General features: G+C 46.0%; 1 protein-coding gene across 1 annotated transcript in view; it reads left to right on the forward strand.

The window, feature by feature from the left end:
- The window catches only part of STK10 (serine/threonine kinase 10), a 134,844-nt gene that overhangs the window by 20,186 nt on the left and 93,817 nt on the right, over positions 1-20,841 (forward strand). The window contains exon 2 of the mRNA XM_037799393.1: positions 5,341-5,505. Within this exon, the coding sequence (XP_037655321.1) occupies positions 5,341-5,505 (165 nt within the window). The remainder of the gene's footprint in view (positions 1-5,340; positions 5,506-20,841) is intronic.

Here is a 20,841-nt window from a genome sequence, read left to right on the forward strand (position 1 = left end):
AGCGAGTGAGGATTCCTCGAGCTGGTAGTGAAGAGAAAACTGGCTGGGAGTCAGGAGACAGCTACAGGGCACTGTCCTTGGTGGGTTCTTATACTTTTCTGAGGCTCAGTCTCCTTGCTTGGGAAATGGGCATGATGGATAATATCTGCTTTAATGGCTTGTGGGCCGGTTAAATTCTGGCAGCCTGAGCACCCTGCAGCTGCCCAATGCTCTGCGGGTCTTGTTAGGGAACAAATGCGTGGTTCTCTGCCAGATGCACAAAACAGCCAATCCATAACACAGGGGTCTCAAAGAGAGAGAGAAGTTATTGCTACCTGTGAAGCAGGAGATCAGATGGCCTATCAGCCCCAAAATCTGTCTCCCTGAGCCTAAGGATTTCAAGGTTTTTATGGATTCAAGCAAGGGGAGATGGAATTGTTACCATTACAGTATCAAGTATACACAGGGCTGAGACTAGTTGAGTTTCCATAATTTCAGGTATTAACTTCTGCCTGTTCTACAATGCAGAAAGGAAAACATCTGTATAGTGATTCAGTAATGATAATCATTTATTAATTCTTAATTTCTCAGCTACAGCATGAGTGATTGCTGTTGGTTGGCTTGGTTGTCATTATCTTTAGCAAAGGGACATGCGGGTAGCACTTGCCAAGAAAGTCCTGTTGGGAAGTGATTTCCTGCCCAGGTTTTCTGAGCCACCCCAGGCTTGCATTTGGATCCAGCCTTCAACACCCACTTGCTGTGTGACCTGAAGCAAGTTGCCTGGCCTCTCTGAATCTTGGTTTCCTCATCTGTAACTTGGGAATGATAATATCTGTCTCGAAGGGCTGTTTTGAGGATGAAACGAGAAATCCAATTTAAAGCCTGCACTGATACACAGTGAATGCCCAGTCTTTGTTGGCTGTTTTTATCATCAGCAATTATTACATCCTCTCCGGCTTCAAGTAATGGATTGCTGCTTTAACTGGACTTTTAAAAGAATTTAATTTTGGCCAAGTCACTTTATGGGCCATGTTTTCTGCTAATCCCTTTCTGGCAGGCGCTGGCCTCTGTGCAGTTTGAGGGAGGTGCTGGGCAGCGGATGTTCCTCAATATTGACATTGGCGGGAAGCTGGCGCCCGGCTGGAGGCCCAGCCCTGTGCTCAGCGCTGCCTTTCAGGGTGGCTGCAAGGCAGGTTTTGTGCCATTCTGGGAAACTGTCCCTGCCTGGACCTCCCCCACCTCCAGGGGAGAACATCGCTATCTAGGAAACCCAGGAAGAGGTGACGTGCAACCTCCTTCACCAGGTCTCTGGAGCAAAAGGGAGAGGATAGCTTTTGTCCAGCTCACCTCTCTCCTCTTGCCACTTGCTCTCGCTGGTGGCTGGGGAGAGCATGGTGACGTGGTCCTTGCCTTGGCCCCTTCCATCCTCCACACCTTTTCCTTAAAGGAGCAGGGTGGGTCTTAACTTCCCTTCTGAGTTGGGAGAGGAGGAATGGTGTACAAATGTGAAAGTATGCTTTATCTTTTTTTTTTTCATGTGGTTGCATATATAGAACTTCAAAATTTCCACTTTAACCATTTTTTAAGTGTACAGTTCAGTGGCATCAATTACTTTTATGGTGTGTTACTGCTATCACCATCATCCATTACCAAAACTTTTTCATCATCCCAAACAGAAACTCTGAACCTTTCAAGCAATAACTGCACATTTCTGCCTCCCTGACCCCTGGTAACCTCTATTCTACTTTCTGTCTCTATGAATTTGCTTGTTCTGCATATTTCACATAAGTGGGATCATATAATAGTTGTCCTTTTGTGTCTGGCTTATTTCACTTAGCATAATTTTCTCAAGGTTCATCCATGTTTTAGCATGGATCAGAGCTGTATTCCTTTTTGCGGCTGAATAATATTCCACTGGGTGTACATATTACATTTTGCTTGTCCGTATATCTGTCGGTGGACACTGGGTTGTTTCCACCTTTTGCTCTTGTGAATGATGCTGCGGTGAACACTGGGGTGCATGTTTCTGCTTGAGACCCTGTTTTCAGTTATTTGGGGTGTACAAGGATGCTTTATCTTTGTTCCTTTGGTGGGATCATGAAAAATCATAATAGGTACATAATAAGTTAACTGTGAGTGAGTGTGTGTGGGGGGGCATGGGGGCCAACAGAGCCTGACTAATTAATTGATGGGTTTCTAGGGTATTCTCAGACTGGGGAGCTGGATGGCCCTGCATTCCAAATCCAGCTCTGCCACCTCACTCGCTCGGTGCCTTTGCCTCAGCCTCCCTGTCTGTCAGTGAGATCATGGCAGAAACCTACATCGTAGGGTGTGCCAGTTTGGATATATTATGTTCCCCCAAATGCCATGTTCTTTAATGCAATCTTGCGGGGGGCAGACGTGCAGACGTATTTAGTGTTGATTAGGTTGGAATCTTTGGATTAGGTTGTTTCCATGGAGATGTGACCCACCCACCTGTGGGTAATACCTTTGATTAGATAATTTCCATGGAGGTGTGGTCCTGCCCATTCAGCCTGGGTCTTGATTAATTTACCAGAGCCCTATAAAAGCTCAGACAGAAGGAGCTCAGTACTACTGCAACTTAGAGAGACATTTTGAAGACGGCTGTTGGACACTGACATTTTGGAGAACACCATTTTGAAACACAACCTAGGAGCAAGCAGACCCCAGCCATGTGCCTTCCCAGCTAACACTGGTTTTCCAGATGCCAATGGCCATCCTTCAGTGAAGGTACCCTATTGTTGATGCCTTACCTTGGACACTTTATGGCCTTCAAACTATAACTAGAACTTTGGAACCAGATAAACCCTCTTTATAAAAGCCAGTCCATTTCTGGTGTTTTGCAAAACAGCAGCATTAGCAAACCGGAACACAGAAGATACATGAGTTAGCACATGGAAGAAGGATAGACCGGTCCCCGTACAGGGGGAGTCCCTGGTAAATGTGAAATGGTCACCGGTTATCACTGCAGTGGGACCCTAGGGAGTTGACAGCTCACTTAACAGAAACATTTACCTAAACTGAGAATAAATTTACAAAAAGGAAATGAACATAAAAGTCGCCTGTTTGCATCACTCCCTCAGCGTCACTTCCTTCCGGAAGGCTCCCTGGTGGAGTTCGGTGCCCAGTCCCCCAGCCCCCCATCAGAAGCACACTGTGTCAGCATAGTCTGTCTGTCCAACTAGCCCGTGAACTCTGAGGCTGGGCAGAGGGTCACTCTGTCCCTGTACCCTGGGTGCCCTGTGCAGGGCCAGCCCGTCAGCCCCTGTAAGTGTGTGTCAGCAGCTCATGTCAGTCTCAGAGGCTCCTGGGTTCTCAAGATTACAGGGAGGAGACTCTGCAGGAGTGCAGAGAACCTTTGAAGTTAAAGGACCCAGATTCAAATTCTGGCACCACGACTCTAGTTCCACACGCCCCCACTTTAAGCCTTGACTTCCTCCTCTGCAGAATGGGGGAAATGGGGAGATGCTGGTCCCTGTGATGATCGCACCAGGCTGAGTGAATGCTCTTGGTTGTCCCTGTGGTGCTGAATACACAGAGTAACCCCACCACTGGGCGTTTCCAGGGAGGTGGGTTCCAGCATCCTCAGGTCTGGTGAGGGTGGGGCGTGATCAACATCAACCTGAAAAGCCCGTAGGAAGGTACTACTTCGGAGACCAACGTGGTTTTCCTCGAGCCCAGTGGAGCCCGGGTCCCCTCTGCTTTGCAATTGGTTGCTGTACCAAGGCTCCAGAAGCAGCAGCTCGCTTTGGGGAGCCACGCTGAGGGACATGTATTCTTTTAAAATATTGCAATCTTGCTCCAAGCTCACAGCAGCACCGTCTCCCTCCCCCAGGCTTACCCGACCACCCCGGGGAATGGCGGCTTCTCATTGAGTGGAGGAGGGGTGGAACTGCTTGCACTATTTACGGCCCTCTCTCGCTCTCCTTTTCGTCAAACAAGAAACAGTTGCTTTGCCAGGTAAAATGCATCTAGGGAGCAAGTTCTCTGTCATTGATGAGGTGCTTCCTTAAAAACCAGTTTTCATCCCTCTTTTAATGTATATGAAACAATGCAAATAAATGCATGAAAACATTCCTATTAAAACTTTTTTAAGCAATAGAGTGAGAGTGTCCTTTACTCCCCTCCCCACTTCCGGCCCTGCCCAGCCTGCTGTCAGGTTGCTGGTGTCTTTTTGCAGGGTTTTTCCATGCTTTTACGTACTCTCGTGAGCAGTTAGGAAAAGTGGAGGTTTCCATTTTTTCTATAAGAAGTATCCTACCCCTCTATTGTTCGGCGACTTGAGTTTTTACTCAACAACTCAGCAGCCTGTCCATGTTGGTGTTTGTAGAGCTGTCCTGTTCTTGCATTATTTAAATAGAATTATTGTTAATTGTGTTAGGTTGGGAATGGTATTGTGGAGATTGTTTCCTTTTTTTTCTTAATTGAGTTGCTGGTTGCTTTTGTAAGTGTGAAAAGGTATTCATGTTCTCATGAAAGAATTCCATCTTTTAGAAATGCTTTCTTGATTGTCTGCTTTTTAAAAAATTTATTGTGGTATATGTATATTATATAAAAGATAAAGTTTGCCATTTTAACCATTTTTTAGTGTACCCTTCCATGGCATTAATTACATTACCATGTTGTCCTACCATCACCACCATCCCTTACCGAAACTTTTCATCACCCTGAATGGAAACCCTGCCCCCATTAAGCAGTAACTTCCTTTACCCCTCCCCCTAGCCCCTGGTAACCTCTAATCTCCTTCTGCTTCTACGAATTTCCCTATTTTAGTTATTTCATATAAGTGGGATCGTATAATATTTGTCCCTTTGTGTCTGGCTTATGTCATTGGACATGGTGTCTTCAAGGTTCACGTTGTCACATGTATCAGAACTTCATTTGCTTTTATTGCTGAATAATATTCCATTGTGTAGCTAGACCACTGTTTATCCCTTCATCTGTTGACGGTCACTTGCGTTGTTTCCACCTTATGGCTATTGTGAATGAAGCTGCCGTGAACACTGGGGCACACCGTGTATCTGTTTGAGGCCCTGCTTTCAATCCTTTAGGGTATATACTTAGGAGCTGTTCTTGTGATTTTATTTATTCCATAGTCTGGATGTATCATGCATCTTTTTCATAACAGAACATTGTTTCTCGTGCTTCTCTGTGCTAATGCAATGGCACTGGCCATTGTCATACTGAACAAGTATCTCCTCGTTCAGCTTCTCAATCCTTGTCTGGACACATGGCCTCCGTCTTCACACCTGTTATCCACGCCTGGCTCTCTGGGTTGGTGTCCAAGGTCAGTTTCCCACCAGGCATGTCTTGTTGACCTTCCGTGTCTCTGCTTTGCAGGCCAAGAACAAGGAGACCGGTGCCCTGGCTGCGGCCAAAGTGATAGAGACCAAGAGTGAGGAGGAGCTGGAGGACTACATCGTGGAGATTGAGATCCTGGCCACCTGCGACCACCCCTACATCGTGAAGCTCCTGGGAGCCTACTTCTATGACGGGAAGCTGTGGGTAAGGGTGCTGCACTGTTGCCCCCTCTCCACCCCCACAACATGGGGGTCTGGAGCTCCCTGAGCTTGGTCCTGAGGTCGTCACCTCTTTCTAAGCATCTGCTTTGAGGGCGAGGGCGAGGTGAGGAGAAGGTGAATTTGGTGGGGTTCTGAGTCCTCTGCCTTCCCCTTCCCACAGAGGCTCCCCACCCTTATGTATCAGGGCAGTGGCTCTTAACAGGAACCCTAAAGCTCTACCACCTGGAATTGAAAGCCAGCTCTGCCATTTACAAGCTGGATAACCCTGGGCAAATGTCTTGGTTTGCCAGTGCTGCTATAACAAATATCACGCAGTGGCTTAGCTTCAACAACAAGCATTTATTGTCTCATGGTTTTGGAGGCTAGAAGTCCAAAGTCAAGGTGTTGGCAAGGCCATGCTTTCTCCCCAGAGTCTGTACTGTTTGGGTGCTGGCTTGCTGCCATCCTTGCAGTTCCTTGGCTTACACCTCTGCCTCCCATCATCTGGCAATCTCTCTCTCCTTGTTTCTGCTGTTCCTGTTTTTGTTGGTTTCTGGTCTCTCTCTATAAGGCCTCCAGTAATATGTTTTAAAGCTCACCCTGATTCAGTTGGACCACACCTAAATAGGATTTCAGAAGATCCTATTCATAAATTGGTCCATACTTTAATAATGATAACATCTTCAAAGGCTCCTAATGCAGATTAGGAATGTGGATTAAGATTAAGAACATGTCTTTTGTTGGGGGATGTGATTCAATCCAGCACAATAAGTTCTTAACCTCTCTTTGCCTCGGTTTCTCCATTTATAAGGCAGGGATGATAATCATACTTAGCTCGTAGAGTCGTTCTGAGGATTAAATGAGTTAATTCATGTTTAGTGCTTGGAACGGTGCTTGTCCCAAGTAAAAGCTTATTAAGTTGGCTATTTTATTAGTAGTAGTAATAGTCCCTCCACTATCACTGCTGGTACTGTTTCCTGGGGGTTCAATAGCAGCAGTAAAGAAGGGACCCTCTAACATCCTCCCATCCACTATTAGTAATCTCATCCTTTGATTGCACAATGCAGATACAGCTTCAAGGCCCACTGTTCAACCTCAGCATCACTCCTCAGCTCCTATAGAAAGACTCTGGGGTGCCCCCTGGTTTTCACAGGACAAACCTGCCCTGCAGATTGTCTTCACTGTCAGTATTCTCGTAGCATGAATGCTTCTGGCTCCATAAAACCCAAGCCTCCTGGGACATGCATAGCTCTCCAAAGCTTTTTTTTTCCCCCAGCTGATGTTTCCTATAGAAAACATTGTTCTTTATAGAAAACATGTATCCCTATGTCCCCAAAACTCTGTTCAACACTTGTAACAAAATGATGCACAGGAAAAATCCCACGTTCCTTGTAGATGCACTTGGAAGAATGTAGAAGTCACATGTAGATGTTTTGAAAAGGAGCTGAGGGTTGGCAGGGCCTGGGCCTCACAGATGTCCCTGGAGCCAGGAGAGTCTCTCCAGAGTCATGTTACTATGCATAGCTACAGCCTGTTAACAACCCGAATAATTATTTAGCAACCGGGAAGGAATATTTTAAGCATTGTACGTCATACTATGAGAGTCTATCATGTACAAAGAGAGCTTTACTATGTTGTAGTTACATTTTAGGATATTGGTGGGGAGTTTGAAGTTGACATATAGTATTTTAAAGTTTTTCCCACTTAAAATAATGGGTAATAGTCTCCCAGTTGGCATTTTGCACAGAATGCCTGATTTTTAGGAACAGAACTGGTAACACTAAATGTTGCATTTGAGAAAAGGATAGTGATGCTTAAGAAAACCAAAGGAAAGGTTAGAAATCACAGTTGAAGTTCATCTCTCTCATTTCACAGACTGGAAAACTGAAGGACAGAGAAGGGAAGCCAGGGGCTAAAGGGGGGTGAAAACTTGGACCTCCTGCCCCTGCCCAAAGCTCTGATCACCAAACCTGGCTGCCCACACCTCTCCCTAACCCCCCCAGATGGAGGCCCACTTTCTTCTGCTTGTGAGCATCTCCTTGGGGAGCCTCTTAGACAACAGTGGGGGACTAATACACCACCACCTGGCTGTCAGTTTCATATTTCAAAGCCCATCTTTCTCTGCGCTCTCCAGGAACCTTGGGAGTTGAGCAGGGCAGGGATAGTGATTACCCTTTTCCAGAGGAGGAAACAGAGGCCCAGAAAGGGTAGTCCCCTTACTTGCAGTCACACAGCAAAGGGCAATGCAGCTAAGAGTACATGTTTCCTTTGTCATAGTTCGTGAAGCTGCTTTTAAGAAACTACACAAATATTATATATAGGGTCATCAGAGAAAAATGAGTGTATTGAACATTTTTTTTTAAAAAGATGGAGATCATCCATACTTTTGTCACCAGAGATCACTACTGATAACATTTGTAGTATATTTTTCTAGACTTTGTCTCTGCAGATTCTTTGTTCTATATTTTAGACTCACATATTCTGTGTTTTAGAAGGAAGTCAGGCTGGCGGTAGATACCTGAAACTATCAAACTACAACCCAGAACCCATGAATCCTGAAGACGATTGTATAAAAATGTAGCTTATGAGGGGTGACAATGGGATCGGGAAAGAAAGCCATAAGGACCACACTCCCTTTGTCTAGTTTATGGATGGATGAGTAGAAAAATGGGAGAAGGAAAAAAACAAACAAACAAATAAAGGCACCCAGTGGTCTTTTTTACTTTAATTGCCCTTTTTCACTTTAATTATTATTCTTGTTTTTTTTGTGTGTTTGGTAATGAAGGTGTCAGGGATTGACTATGGGGATAAATGCACAAGTATATAATGGTGCTGTGAACAATCGAATGTACGATTTGTTTTGTATGACTGCATGGTATGTGAATATATCTCAATAAAATGAATTAAAAAAAAAAAAAGAAGGAAGTCAGGTTTCAGGGGATGAGAGTAAAAGCACTGAGGCCAGCTAGGGTGTCGTAAGGGTAGATTGGGCCAGAAGCCCAGGGATCTGACGTGGGCACGTCATCTGGTGAGGAGAGCCTTCAGAGGAAGGAGGGGCCCAGCAGTCTGTGTGTGTGTGTGTGTGGGGGATCTTATACCAGACCTGTTGCTTTCCTTCTTACTCTTTTTATATAGAGTGTATTAACATCTAGCCACATCAGTAAAGAAACACCTGCCTCTTCATTTTTCATTGTTCCAAAGAATTCTATCTACTGCCTATACCATCCTCTATTTTTGGACATTTAGGCTACTTTCTGTTTTCTGCTATTACATGCTAGACATCTTCAAGTTTTTTGTTCTTGTCGAAGAACTTCTTTAGGACAAATTTGTATATGTGGCATTTTAAAAGTTTTTAAGTGTCTTTGCCAAACTGAACTGCTCTGACAGAACCTCTTTTGATAGTAAATGAAGTTTTCCCATAAGCTCAACCGCCACATACCCAAACACTCACCTGCCCACAATATCCATCCTCTCACTCACCCACCCATTCATCCATCCATCTATCCATCCATTGATCTGTCCATCTATCCACCCACCTATCCATCCACCCATCTGTCCACCCATCTATGCAACCACACACCCATCTATCTACCCACCCATCTACCAATCCGCCCATCTATCCATCCATCCATCCACCCACCCATCCATTCACCCATCCATCCATCGATCTGTCTATCCATCCACCTACCCACCCACTCACCTTTCCATTCACCCTTCTATCCTCCATCTACCCACCCACCTGTTCATCTACCCTTCCATCCATCGATCTGTCCATCCATCCACCCACCTATCCACCCACCCATCTACCCACCCACTCATCTATCTGTCCACCCACCTACCCACCCATTTATCCACCCACACACCCATCCATCCACACATCCATTCATCCACCCATCTCACCCACCTATCCATCTACCCTTCCATCCATCGAAGTGTCCATCCATCCACCCACCCACCCATCTATCCATCCATCCATCTATCCACCCATATACCCATCCACTCATCTATCCATCCACCCACCCACCCACTCATCTACCCTTCCATCCATCGATCTTTCCATCCATCCACCCACCTATCCATCCACCCATCTATCTACCCATCCATCCACCCACCATTCATCTTTCTATCCTCCTATCCGTTCATACATTTATTGAATTGCCAGTTGTTTGCCCATTAAGAAAACTCCTATTACGTGTTCATTTGTCATCATTGATTGCGGTTGTGTACCAAGTCCATTGTTTTCCAAGGTCCAAAGATAATGCCAATAATGGCCAGTGTTTACTGAGCGCTTACAGTGGGCTGGGGCTCCTGCTATGCATTTTGCTTGCATTGTGGCCATTTAATCTTCATTCTGTGAGGTTGTTACTTTATCCCATTTGATAGAAGAAAATTAGAAATGAAGAGGCTAAGTAACTTGCCCCCCAGGTCACACAGTCAGAAAGTAGCAAAGCTGGAAAATTGGGTAGTGAAAAACTGGATTGTGACTGTTGTGGGTTTGTTTAAATAGAAACACCAGAATTTTCTGTCCCAAAGTTGTCACTTCAGGCTAGCACGTGCTTATCCATGGATGCTGCTCTGGCCAAGAACCTTTCTCACCCTCCTCTTTTGCAGCTGCCCCTACAGCCTAGGTTTGCTACTTTAGAGACCCTTAAAGGTGTTTTTTTCCTCATTTTTGAGGATTTGGCTTTGAGACATTGTGATATCAGGGAAGGTGGCACTAGAATTGAGTTCTGAAGGAATTTAGTGAATAAAGAAGGGAAGGAATTTCCAGCAGGAATTGTAGGATGGGTGAAGGTGTAGAGTCATGGAAGGTGTGGCATGTTTGGATACTGGTTAGTCTAGGATTGGGGCGCCGCACATGCTAGAAGATGAGGGCAGCAAATCAGTTGGAGGCCACATTACAGAGAGCTTTGATTGCTCAATTGAGAGTTTGCACTTGATATTTTAAATCAGTGGTTCTCAAAGTATGTCCCCAGACCAGTAGCATCAGCCTCGCTTTATTAGAAATACAAATTATCAGGCCCTACATCAAGACTGACTGAATCAGAAACCCTGGACTGAGTGAGACCCAGCAATCTGTGTTTTAAGAAGCCTTCCAGGTGTCTCTGATGCTTGTTTAAGTTTGAGAACTATTTTTTATGTAACAGAAATCAGTGGAATTTTCCCCAGGGGAGAGTCATGTATTCTGTGTTTTAGAAGGAAGTCAGGTTTGAGAGATCAAGAGTAAAAACACTGAGGCCAGCCAGGAAACTCTTAAGAGTAGACCAGGTCAGAAGCTCAACGATTTGATATAGGAACATCATCTGGTCAAGAGAGGCTTTAGAGGAAGGCACATTTGAACTGGATCTTGAAGGATGAATGGAGTTTTCCGGAGGGATAGGAGAAGTAAAAGGACCAGCCCCTGCAAAAGCACAGATGGTTGAAGTCTTGTTGTTCCAAGGGCAGGGTTGAAGAGTTTGACCAAACCTTTGGTATTTCCTTCTCAGGAAATTTCCTTGTGGCCAGTTCATGTCTGCTGTATGGCCCTAGGAATAAGCTTTTCTGAGTGGAGTGTCTTTTACAAAAACGTCTTGGACCCAGGGTCTGTTCTCAGGAGCTGGTCTTTGAGATGAGAAACTGGTTGTTGCCCAAATATCCCGGGCCCCTTGCCCCAGCCATAGCAGCCAGGGTCCTTGAAGCTTTTCTCCTGGGTGGGGTACAGGGCATTCACTAGTCCCTCTGCCACTGCCTCCTGCAATCTGACAAAATTAGCTCCTTTTCTTCCAGAATTTGTAATCTTAGCAAAATCCTTCCAGTGGTTTCTTTTCACCACTTCTGCTTTTGTATTTCAAATGGTACAAGTAGGGGGAGGAGAACAACCCAAAATGCTCTAGACCAGTGCCGCCCAATAGAAATATCATGTAAGCACATATATAAGTTGAAATTTTCTAATAGTCACATTAAAAAAAGCAGAACAAAACAGGTGAACTTAATTCAGATAATAACCCAGCATATTGAAAATATTATCATTTTGACATGTAATCAATATAAAAATTTATGAATGAGATACTTTGCTTTTTTTTCATATGAAGTCTTCAAAATCCAGCAGCCCCTACCTCACGCCATATACAAAAAAAAAACAACTCAAAATGGATCAAAAACCTAATGTAAGAGCCAGAACTATAAAACTCCTAGAAAAAAAACATAGAGAATCATCTTCAGGACCTTGTGTTAGGCAATGGTTTCTTAGACTTTATATGCAAAGCACAAGCAACAAAAGAAAAAATAGATAAATGGGACTGCATCAAAATTAAAGCTTTTGCTCCTCGAAGGACTTTATCATGAAAGTAAACGACAGCCTACACAATGGGAGAAAATATTTGGAAACAGCATATCCAATAAAGGATTAATATCCAGAATATATAAAGAAATCCTTCCACTTAACAGTAAAAAGACAACCAATTAAAAAATGGGCAAAAGACTTGAACACACATCTCTCCAAAGAAGATATACAAATAGCCAGAAAGCACATGAAAAGATGTATAATATCGTTAGCCATCAGGGAAATGCAAATCAAAACCACAGTGAGATACCGTTTCACAACCATTAGAATGGCTGCTATTAAAAAAACAGAAAATAACAAGCATTGGAGAGGACACGGAGAAATTCATTGCTGGTGGCAGTGCAATATGGTGCAGGCGCTGTGGAAGACAGTTTGGCGGTTCCTTGGAGAGCTAGGTATAAAATTACCATATGACCCAGCAATCTCACTACTAGCTATATACCCAAAAGAATTGAAAGCGGGTGTCTCAGTTGTCGTCATAAACACATATTGGTATGTGTTTATAGCCACAAAGAGGCTAGAGGCTCCTGGACTGGACAGCACAGACAGGGCCACTCTGGACGTCCACCCAGGCCCCCAAAAATGAGTGAATGAATGCAGGAATCCCTGGGCAGCTGGCCTCACAAACTTCCCCTGCTTAATAACCGGCCCCCATCTCCCAGACCTGAGCCAGATTTTGGCTTCTGAGAAAGTCTTTCAAGGGTTGGATCTCTTTTCCAACATGTATTACAAGAGCGGGAGAGAGTGGTATCTGGTAAATGCTTGACAATTAGTGCTCCAGGAAAAAAAGCCCTGATTTCTAGCATTTGCCACTTTCTGTGGTGTCAGTGTCCCCACCATGGTTGACTTCAAGCAACCCATGCAGTGTCCCTAATGCACTGGAAAAGAAGGGCAGTAGCAAGCCACTTGAGTATTTCTGCCATTCAGATGCAATACATGTCAATAACCTAAAGAGCACAGATAACAGTAAAATCTAGTAAAATAATTAGGGAAATGATGAGTTTTGAGTATTTCGTATCTTTGCTTTTAGTATAATTTTTTTAATTGAAAGATTGATATAAGGTAATATTTAATAATGGCTGTGTTTAACCGCTGGCTCACAAAATTCCTGAAAATCTAACAGTCGGCTCCAGCACATCACTGGAGTCAGACCAGAGAAGTGTTGATGAAACCGCAGAATGCGACAGCTGGACATTGTGCAACCAGCCCACTCATTTGAAACATGACACAACTGTGAACCAGAGAGGGACTGGGGTTCACCCAAGGTCACACAGCAAATAGTCTCAAGGTGTCCTCAAAGACCGTGAATGAGAGACCCCACTCGTGTCACACTCTCCTCTGACAAGCCCTTCTGAGGCTCCCAGGGCCCTCAGAACATATTCCAAACCCATCAGCCCAGTACACGTGCCTTCCTGGCCTGCCATCTGCTGGAACCTTCCCAGCACTCTCTGCTCCACTTGTTTTCTTTCACCCTGCCAGGAATGGTTTAGAGTAACGATCGGGCTGGGCGTGTCTGTCCTCCGCTGGACAGATGTCCCTCAAGGGCCTTGGTCCTCGCCCACAGTCTGGTCCCAAGAAGGTGCCCGGGGGAAGGAATGAGGGTGCAGGTGGTTCCTTGAAGGCAGCCAAGGCTGTTTGGGGCCGTCCCTGCCCTGGGGAGCCTGCAGTCTGGGAGTGGCCTGTCCTGAGAGCCGGCAGGAAGGGACGGGGGCCTGGTCATTTCTTTGCCAGGAGACTTTGGGAGACCCCTCGTGATCGGTTCCTGACTGCTGGTCTGGCTCAGCCTGTTGACAGGTCAGCAGACCCTGAGTCTTCATCTGTTATCTCTTCACCCCAGAACTCCTGGCCCTTGGGTAACCTTAGGGGATTCGAGCCTGCAGCTCTGACAGACAATTCTTCGTGTCTTCGTATAAGCACGTATCTGTGGATGCCTTCCTTTGTGCCAAGCCTTGGCCTAGGACAGGGGTACTGAAATAAATAAGACAGGCAAAGTCCCTGACCTCGCTGAGCTCAAGGCCTAGTAGGAGAAACAGATATTAAGAAAGCATGAGAGGACTTCAGCGAATAATAATTATGCAGAAAAATAAATGGTGAAATGTGATAGAGGATCCTAAGGTGGGGGTCAGCAACAGGTGCTTTAGGTAGGATGGACCCAAAACACAAGGTTGGCGGCAGTCTTGCGAATGTTTGGAGGCAGCAGGTGCCAGACAGAGGGAGCGAGGTGCAGTGTAGCCAGTAGAGGACAAATAAAAGCTACCGTGGCTGGAGCATGGCAACAGGAGAGAGGCAGAGAGGAATATGAAATGGAGCCAGAATGCCCATGGCTCTGAACCCTGATTGCTGAGCACCTACTATGTGCCTGTCCCTTTTAGGGGCTCGGGATTCAGCAATGAACAAGAAAGACGCCGTCCCTGACCTTGTGGAGTTTCCAGTCTGGTGGGGAAGGAGTCAATAAACACACGAACAAATAATTCAGCTAATAATGACCATGATGGGTTTAAAATTGGGAGGTGTGGCCCAGGGACCAGAGAGTCACCTTTGGTTCTTAGGGAGGACTGTCTCTGAGGAGGTGACATGTGGGAAGGAGCTAGTCCAGGGAAGGTGTATTAGTTAGGGTTCTCTAGGGAAACAGAACCAACAAGAAATATCTGTAAATACAAGATTTTACAAAAGTGTCTCAGGCAACTGTGGGGATGCACGAGTTCAAATTTCATAGGGCAGGCAGCGAACTGGCAACTCTGATGAAGATGTTCTGTGAACTCCTCAGGAAACACTTTGCTGGCTAGCCGAAGAAGAAGGGAAGGTTCTCTCTCTTTCTCCCTTAAAAGTCTTCAACTGATTGGATTAAATCCAGTTGATTGCATTCTCTCATTGAGGAAGTCATGCCCTTCGCTGATGTAATCAGTCATGGTTGCAGTCAATTGACTGATTATCTAATAAACCAGCCTTCTGGTTTATTAACCAGCCACAAGTGTCCTTGCAGTAACAGTTAGGCCAGTGCTTGCTTGACCAGACACCTGGGCACCATCACCTGGCCAAGTGGACAAGTGAACGCAACCAGCACAGAGGTCCGAGTGAACAGCAAGCATGAGAGCCTGAGGCAGGAGCACACTGACTGCATTCAGAGGAGGCCAGTATGGCCAGTTGTGGGGGCTGGGGGGTGGTAGGAGCTCGAGTCGGGTAGGTGGGAGTTTGGATCTTACTGTAGGGGTTGGGAAGCAGGGCAGGGTCTACCCTCTTCCTTGGCCAAGTCCCTTTTCTGATTCCTCTTCCACTTCTGTCTTGTGTGTCTCCTCTCCTCTTCCCTGCCCTGGAGTGGAGGAACTGGGTCTGGTCCTGGGTCTTGGCACCAACCTCTGAGTCTCTGTTGTTTCACCTCTAACATGGGGGTGATGGAAAAACGTAGCCCGTAGCTTCACTGGAAGGACCACAATGAGGCCTGTCAGTTGGGTGTGAGTGGCATTAGGTGATTAGGAAATGCCATGGCCCCCACACCCCACTTGCCCCAGCTCTTTCTTCCCCTCCCACTACCCTCTCTGACCCCCCAGTTTCCTGCAGCCTCTCTCTTCTGGTGAGGTAGACAGGATAACAGTCCCTAAGATGTCCCCATCCTAACCCCCAGAATCTGTGAATATGTCACCTTCCAGGACAAATGGGGCTTGGCAGGTGTGATTACCTTAAGGATCTAGAGATGGGGACATTACCCCAGATTATCCAAGTGGACCCAACATAATCACAGGGGTCCTTGTAAGAAGGAGGCAGGAAAGTCAGAGTCAGAGAAGACGATGTGACAACAAAAGCAGAGATTGGAGTGATGTAGCCTCAAGCCAAGAAATGTGGGCAGCCTCTAGAAGCTGTAAAGAGCAAGAAACACTTTATCCCTTAGAGCCTCCAGAACGAGCCAGCCCTGCCAACAGCCCTGAACTTTACCACTGTGGGTGGTGAGGGAATAACTTTGCGTTGTTTTAAGCCACTGCGTTTAAGGTTTTAAAGTAGCCCCAGGAAATGAATACCCCTGGCTTCTCTGCCTTCCACCCAGTGCAACTTCCAGAGGCTTCTCTGTTATCCTGTCACCTCCAGGCAGTAAGAAAGGTGACAGGGTGGCAACAGGGAAGAACATCAGCCCAGAGCAAGGAATGGCCTGGCCGTCCCTGGCCTGCCCTGGAGAACCGGGCACAGGTCACGTTCACAAGTCCCTCCGTCCCTGGGTTTCCTCTAGTCAGAAAGGTTTTTTGCAGCAAGTTTATCTGCCTAGGAATCTCCCTGCCAACTACCAAAGAACCGACTCCTTTACCTGGCACTGAAAGCCCTCCAGTAATCTTGGAGTCTTCCTGGACTTTTCCCCTTGGTATGAACTTCTTGTTCTCATTGCTAAATATTGGCAGTAACGGTGTGCTTTATAAGACACCCTTGGCTGGGGCTGCCTGTCCCAGACCTTATTCATTCTTCTACCTCCTTAATGGTTAATCTGTTTTTAAGGTGGCTCACTTTTCACAAAATATACATTTAATTACAAAGAAATTTTGCGTCACTACCCCTAAATGGAAATCTGGGATCCACTTGCCATACATAGAAATAAAACTAACCAGTTCTGCCAAATTCTGGCTTGAGCCCATTGCCTGCCAAAGGTGTCAGCCTGGTCACCGCCCTTCCTTTGTTGAAAAAAGATTATCACAAGTGAGAGATGCATGTGCACGCACGCAGGCACGCATGTGTGGACACACACACACACACACCGCTCATTAGCACATTAGCACCCAACTGGGACTTGGAGGGATGACTGAGAACTGAGGAGGACGGTCCCATCCCCCCACCCCATCTCAGGGCCTCCCCTGGGGGACGTGCAGAGTGGACTCTCTTGGATGGGACTTGTGGGCCTGGCCAGTGGGTGGGGATGGGCCTTTTGCAGGATGAGGCGGAAGGTTCAGAGAGACTTGGACCCACAGCTCAGCTTGAGGCCTGTGGTCTTGCCCTCCACCTCCAGCTCACACCTCAACTCTCGCTGTCTACACCTGGGTATTTCCAAAACCTTTAGCTATGGAATGCTCCTCTGTTGAAATCTTGACAGAAGTCCTTGCGGAAGATGAAACAGCGGTTGCCCTCATTTGGGGTGGCAGGTCTTCCCCCAACCCCCGACTCCTGCCGTGGCCCCTGGAGCAGCCCCTAGGCCTTTTGGGTTCTGTTTGTTCTCTGTTGGGGTTTCTCAGCCTCGGCACTGTTGACATCTTGAGCATACTTCTCCCTCGTGCACATTGTACTGAGATTTGGAGGATGTTTAGCAGCATTGTTGGGTTCTTCCACCTTCCCAATCCCAGTTACCACCACCCTCTAGACATTGCCGAATGTCCCCTAGGGGGCAAAATCACCCCCAGTTGAGAACCACTGGTTTCTACCACTCAAACCATAGTTAGAGATTTGCCTCTTGCTGCTGAGGGTGGGAGGGTGTCCTCCAAACCTGAAAGGCTGAGCCATGGCTCCCAGCCTGCGTGTGTGGTTCCTTGGAGCAGAGAATGCAAATTGGTGATCCCAGGCCAGATCAGGCCCATGGCCACGTTTTGTTTAGTGTGCACGGTGTTTTTAAAAATTTATTGCTGCCATGTTGTCAGAAGATTTTATGTAAAATTCTGGCATTCTGGCTTTTCTTGGGCAATCTCAGGTCACCTGGCTGCCCTTTGGTGGGGATGTGATCTCCAATTAGCCTCAGACCTCACAACTCACCAATGATCCCCAGTGCCAAGGCTGAGGGCTCTTGTTGGCATGTGCCACCGTTTTCCTTAAAGTTGAGTTGTGAGGGAAGTGGAATATCATCACCCCATGCCTCTGATAAAACTGAGGAGAGTTTTGTTCCCAGAAAAGTGTGTGAGAGGACATTTTTTCATATACTCAGCCTGCTTCACCCCTATAAATTAGCTACCCTGACCAGGTGGGCATTTAAGTCAGGACTCCTGCACCCTGGGAGTCCAAAAAGAGGCTTCTGAGAGATCTTTAAACTTCGGGAGATTGGATGCCAGGTTCTGTGTGTGTGCAGGAGGCATGTGGTTGAGGGGGTGCAAGTGGGGGCTGGATCTTTGCTTTAAAAAGTGTACAGGTCTGTCTCTGAGGCTGCTAGTTCAAATTCCTCCTTGCTTCTTAGCAACCGTGGAACCCTGGGCAAATTCCATCCCTCCTGTGCCTTGGTTTTCTCAACTGTAGAATGGGGATCTGAGCAGTCGTACCTGTAGGAATAAATGAGTTAATACTCATTAAAAAATAGAAAAGTTTTATAACAGGGCTTAGCACATAGAAAGCCTTCAATAAATGTCAGCTGTCATCTTCATCATGCCTTCGCTTTCTGTCTTTTTTTTTTTTAGCTTTTATCATGGTAACATATATATATGATACAATTTGCCATCTTACTCATTTTTTAATTCAATTTTATTGAGATATATTCATATACCATGCAGTCATACAAAGCGTACATTCAATTCTTCACAGTACCATTATACAGTTGTGTGTTCTCATTTTTAAATGTACAACTCATTGGCAATAATTACATTCACAATGCAGTGCGACCATCACCACTATCCATTACCAACACTTCTTTCATCACACCAAACAGAGACTCTTCCCATTAAGCAACAACTCCTTATTCTCTGCACCTCCCCCACCCCGTAACCTGAAATCTACTGTCTCTATGAATTTGGTTATTCTAGATATTTCATATAAGTGGAATCATAACGTGTCCTTTTGTGTCTGACTTCCTTCACTCAGTATAATGTTCCCAAAGTCCATCCATGTTGCAGCATTATTGGAGCCTTTTTTATGGCTAAATAATATTCCATTGAATGGATAGACCATATGTTGTTAACTCATTCATCTAACAAGGGACACTTGGGTTGTTTCTACCTTTTGGCAATCAATACTGCCGCTGTGAGCACAGGAACACAATATCTGTTTGAGTCTCTGTTTTTACTTCTTTTGGGTGTTTACCTAGGAGTATTGCTGGGCCATATGGTAATTCTGTGTTTGACTTTGAGTCTCCTTCACTTTCTGCTATCTGTGGCTCTTAGCACTTTCTGCTATCTGTGGCCTGGCATCAAAGATGTCCATGGTGTATGTGCAGAGGAAGTGAAAGGAGGCAGGGCAGTGAGTGCTCACCCGGGAGGGGCAGGTGCCCGGTCTTTGGGGGCCTCCAAGACCTCCTTTTGGGCAGCCCAGCCCAAGAAGGCTGCTGCAGACCTTCTGATGAGGACGTTGGCTGGGGTTGTGCTCACCACAAAGAAGTGACCTCGGGTCTGCATTTTGGAAAGAGGAAGTGCGTGTCCCAGGGTTGCAGAGCAGGGTGTGGCGGGAAGGGCCCACTGTCCATGTGTGACCTGGGGGGTGCTAACAGGTGGCCACATAACTGCCAGGGTTTCCACGGCTTGCCCTCTCGGGCCCTGTGGCCAGCCCCTGGGCACTGGCAGAGATTGCATAACTGGCTTTTCAAAAAAGCCAAAACTTCAAATAGAATGTGACACTCGGAAGTAGCTAACAGTGCTGTGCATATCTGGGAAATTGCTCCATGTGGCAGAAGCACCAAGGTCAGAAGACCTGGTTCTACCTGGATCTGGGGCAACTTGCTGTGTGACCTGAGGCAGCCACCTTTCCTTCTCTGGACCTCTGCTTCCTGATCCATAATGGAAGGGGCTTGGAAGGATTGATCTCAAGGAGGTCTCTCAACCTGAGTTGACTCATTTTGTCCTGGACCACACATCTCTAAACCTGTGAATTCTGGATGGCATGTGGCAGCCCCTCCGGGCAGCTCTGGGGTCCTGGTCCTCCTGGGGCTCCCTGGCATCCCCCAACCCCTGATCTCTCTCCAGATTGGGCCAGCAGAGGCACTCAATTGTTGGGGTGCAAGCACACATGTATCTAAAACAGCACTTTGTAAAGCACTTTAAAGTGTGCATGGGCTTCTTGGTCCTTTAAGGGGTGTCACAGCCATCCCCGTTTCCTAGTGGGCTGCCCGAGGCTCAGGAAGGAAAAGCAAGTGAGGAGGTTCCAGGCTTCTTGGCTTAGAAAAGGGGGTGGGGATGAGAGGGAAGAGCAAGTAAAGTGATCAGAATAGCTACATGGAATTGTCATATGGCCCAGCAATCCCCACTTATAGGTATGTACCCCAAAGGATTGGAAAACAGAAGCTCAAACAGACATTGCATACCAGTGTTCATAGTGGCATTACTCACAATAGCCAAAAGGTGGAAGCAACCCAAGTGTCCGTCAACAGATGGATAGATAAACAACATGTGGTCTGTCCATTCCATGGAATATTATTCAGCTGTAAAAAGGAATGAAGCTCTGATACATGCTGCAACGTGGATGAGTCTCGGACACATGCTAAGTGAAAGAAGCCAGACACAAAAGGACAAATAGAGTACTATTCCAATTTTGTGAAACATCTAGAATCAGCAAATTCATAGAGATAGAAAGTAGATTAGAGGGTACCAGGGGTTGGGGAGTTATTGCTTAATGAGTCCAGTTTCTCTTTGGGGTCTTTGAGACTGAGATGTCATCAGCCCTGTTTTTTTTTTTGTTTTGTTTTCTCTTTTAATTAAATTCAGTTTCATTGCGATATGTTCACATATTTTACAGTCATCCATGGTGTACAATATGTACCATCATATACTTGTACATTCATCACCCCAGTCTATTTTTGAGCATTTTCCTTACACCAGAAAGAATAAGAATAAGAATAAAAAATAAAGGTAAAAAAAGGACACCCAAAACATCCCCCCATCCCACCCTATTTTTCATGTAGTTCTTGTCCCCATTTTTCTACTCATCCATCCATACACTAAATGAAGGGAGTGTGATCCACAAGGTTTTCACAATCACACTGTCACCCCCTTATAATCTACACTGTTATACAATCGTCTTCAGGAGTCAAGGCTCCTGGGTTGGAGTTTGGTAGTTTCAGGTATTTACTTCTAGCTATTCCAATACACTAAAACCTAAAAAGGGTTATCTATATAGTGCATAAGAATGCCCACCAGAGTG

Source organism: Choloepus didactylus, chromosome 11 (assembly GCF_015220235.1).
Source record: "Choloepus didactylus isolate mChoDid1 chromosome 11, mChoDid1.pri, whole genome shotgun sequence".
In the NCBI taxonomy this organism is placed as follows: Eukaryota; Metazoa; Chordata; class Mammalia; order Pilosa; family Megalonychidae; genus Choloepus; species Choloepus didactylus.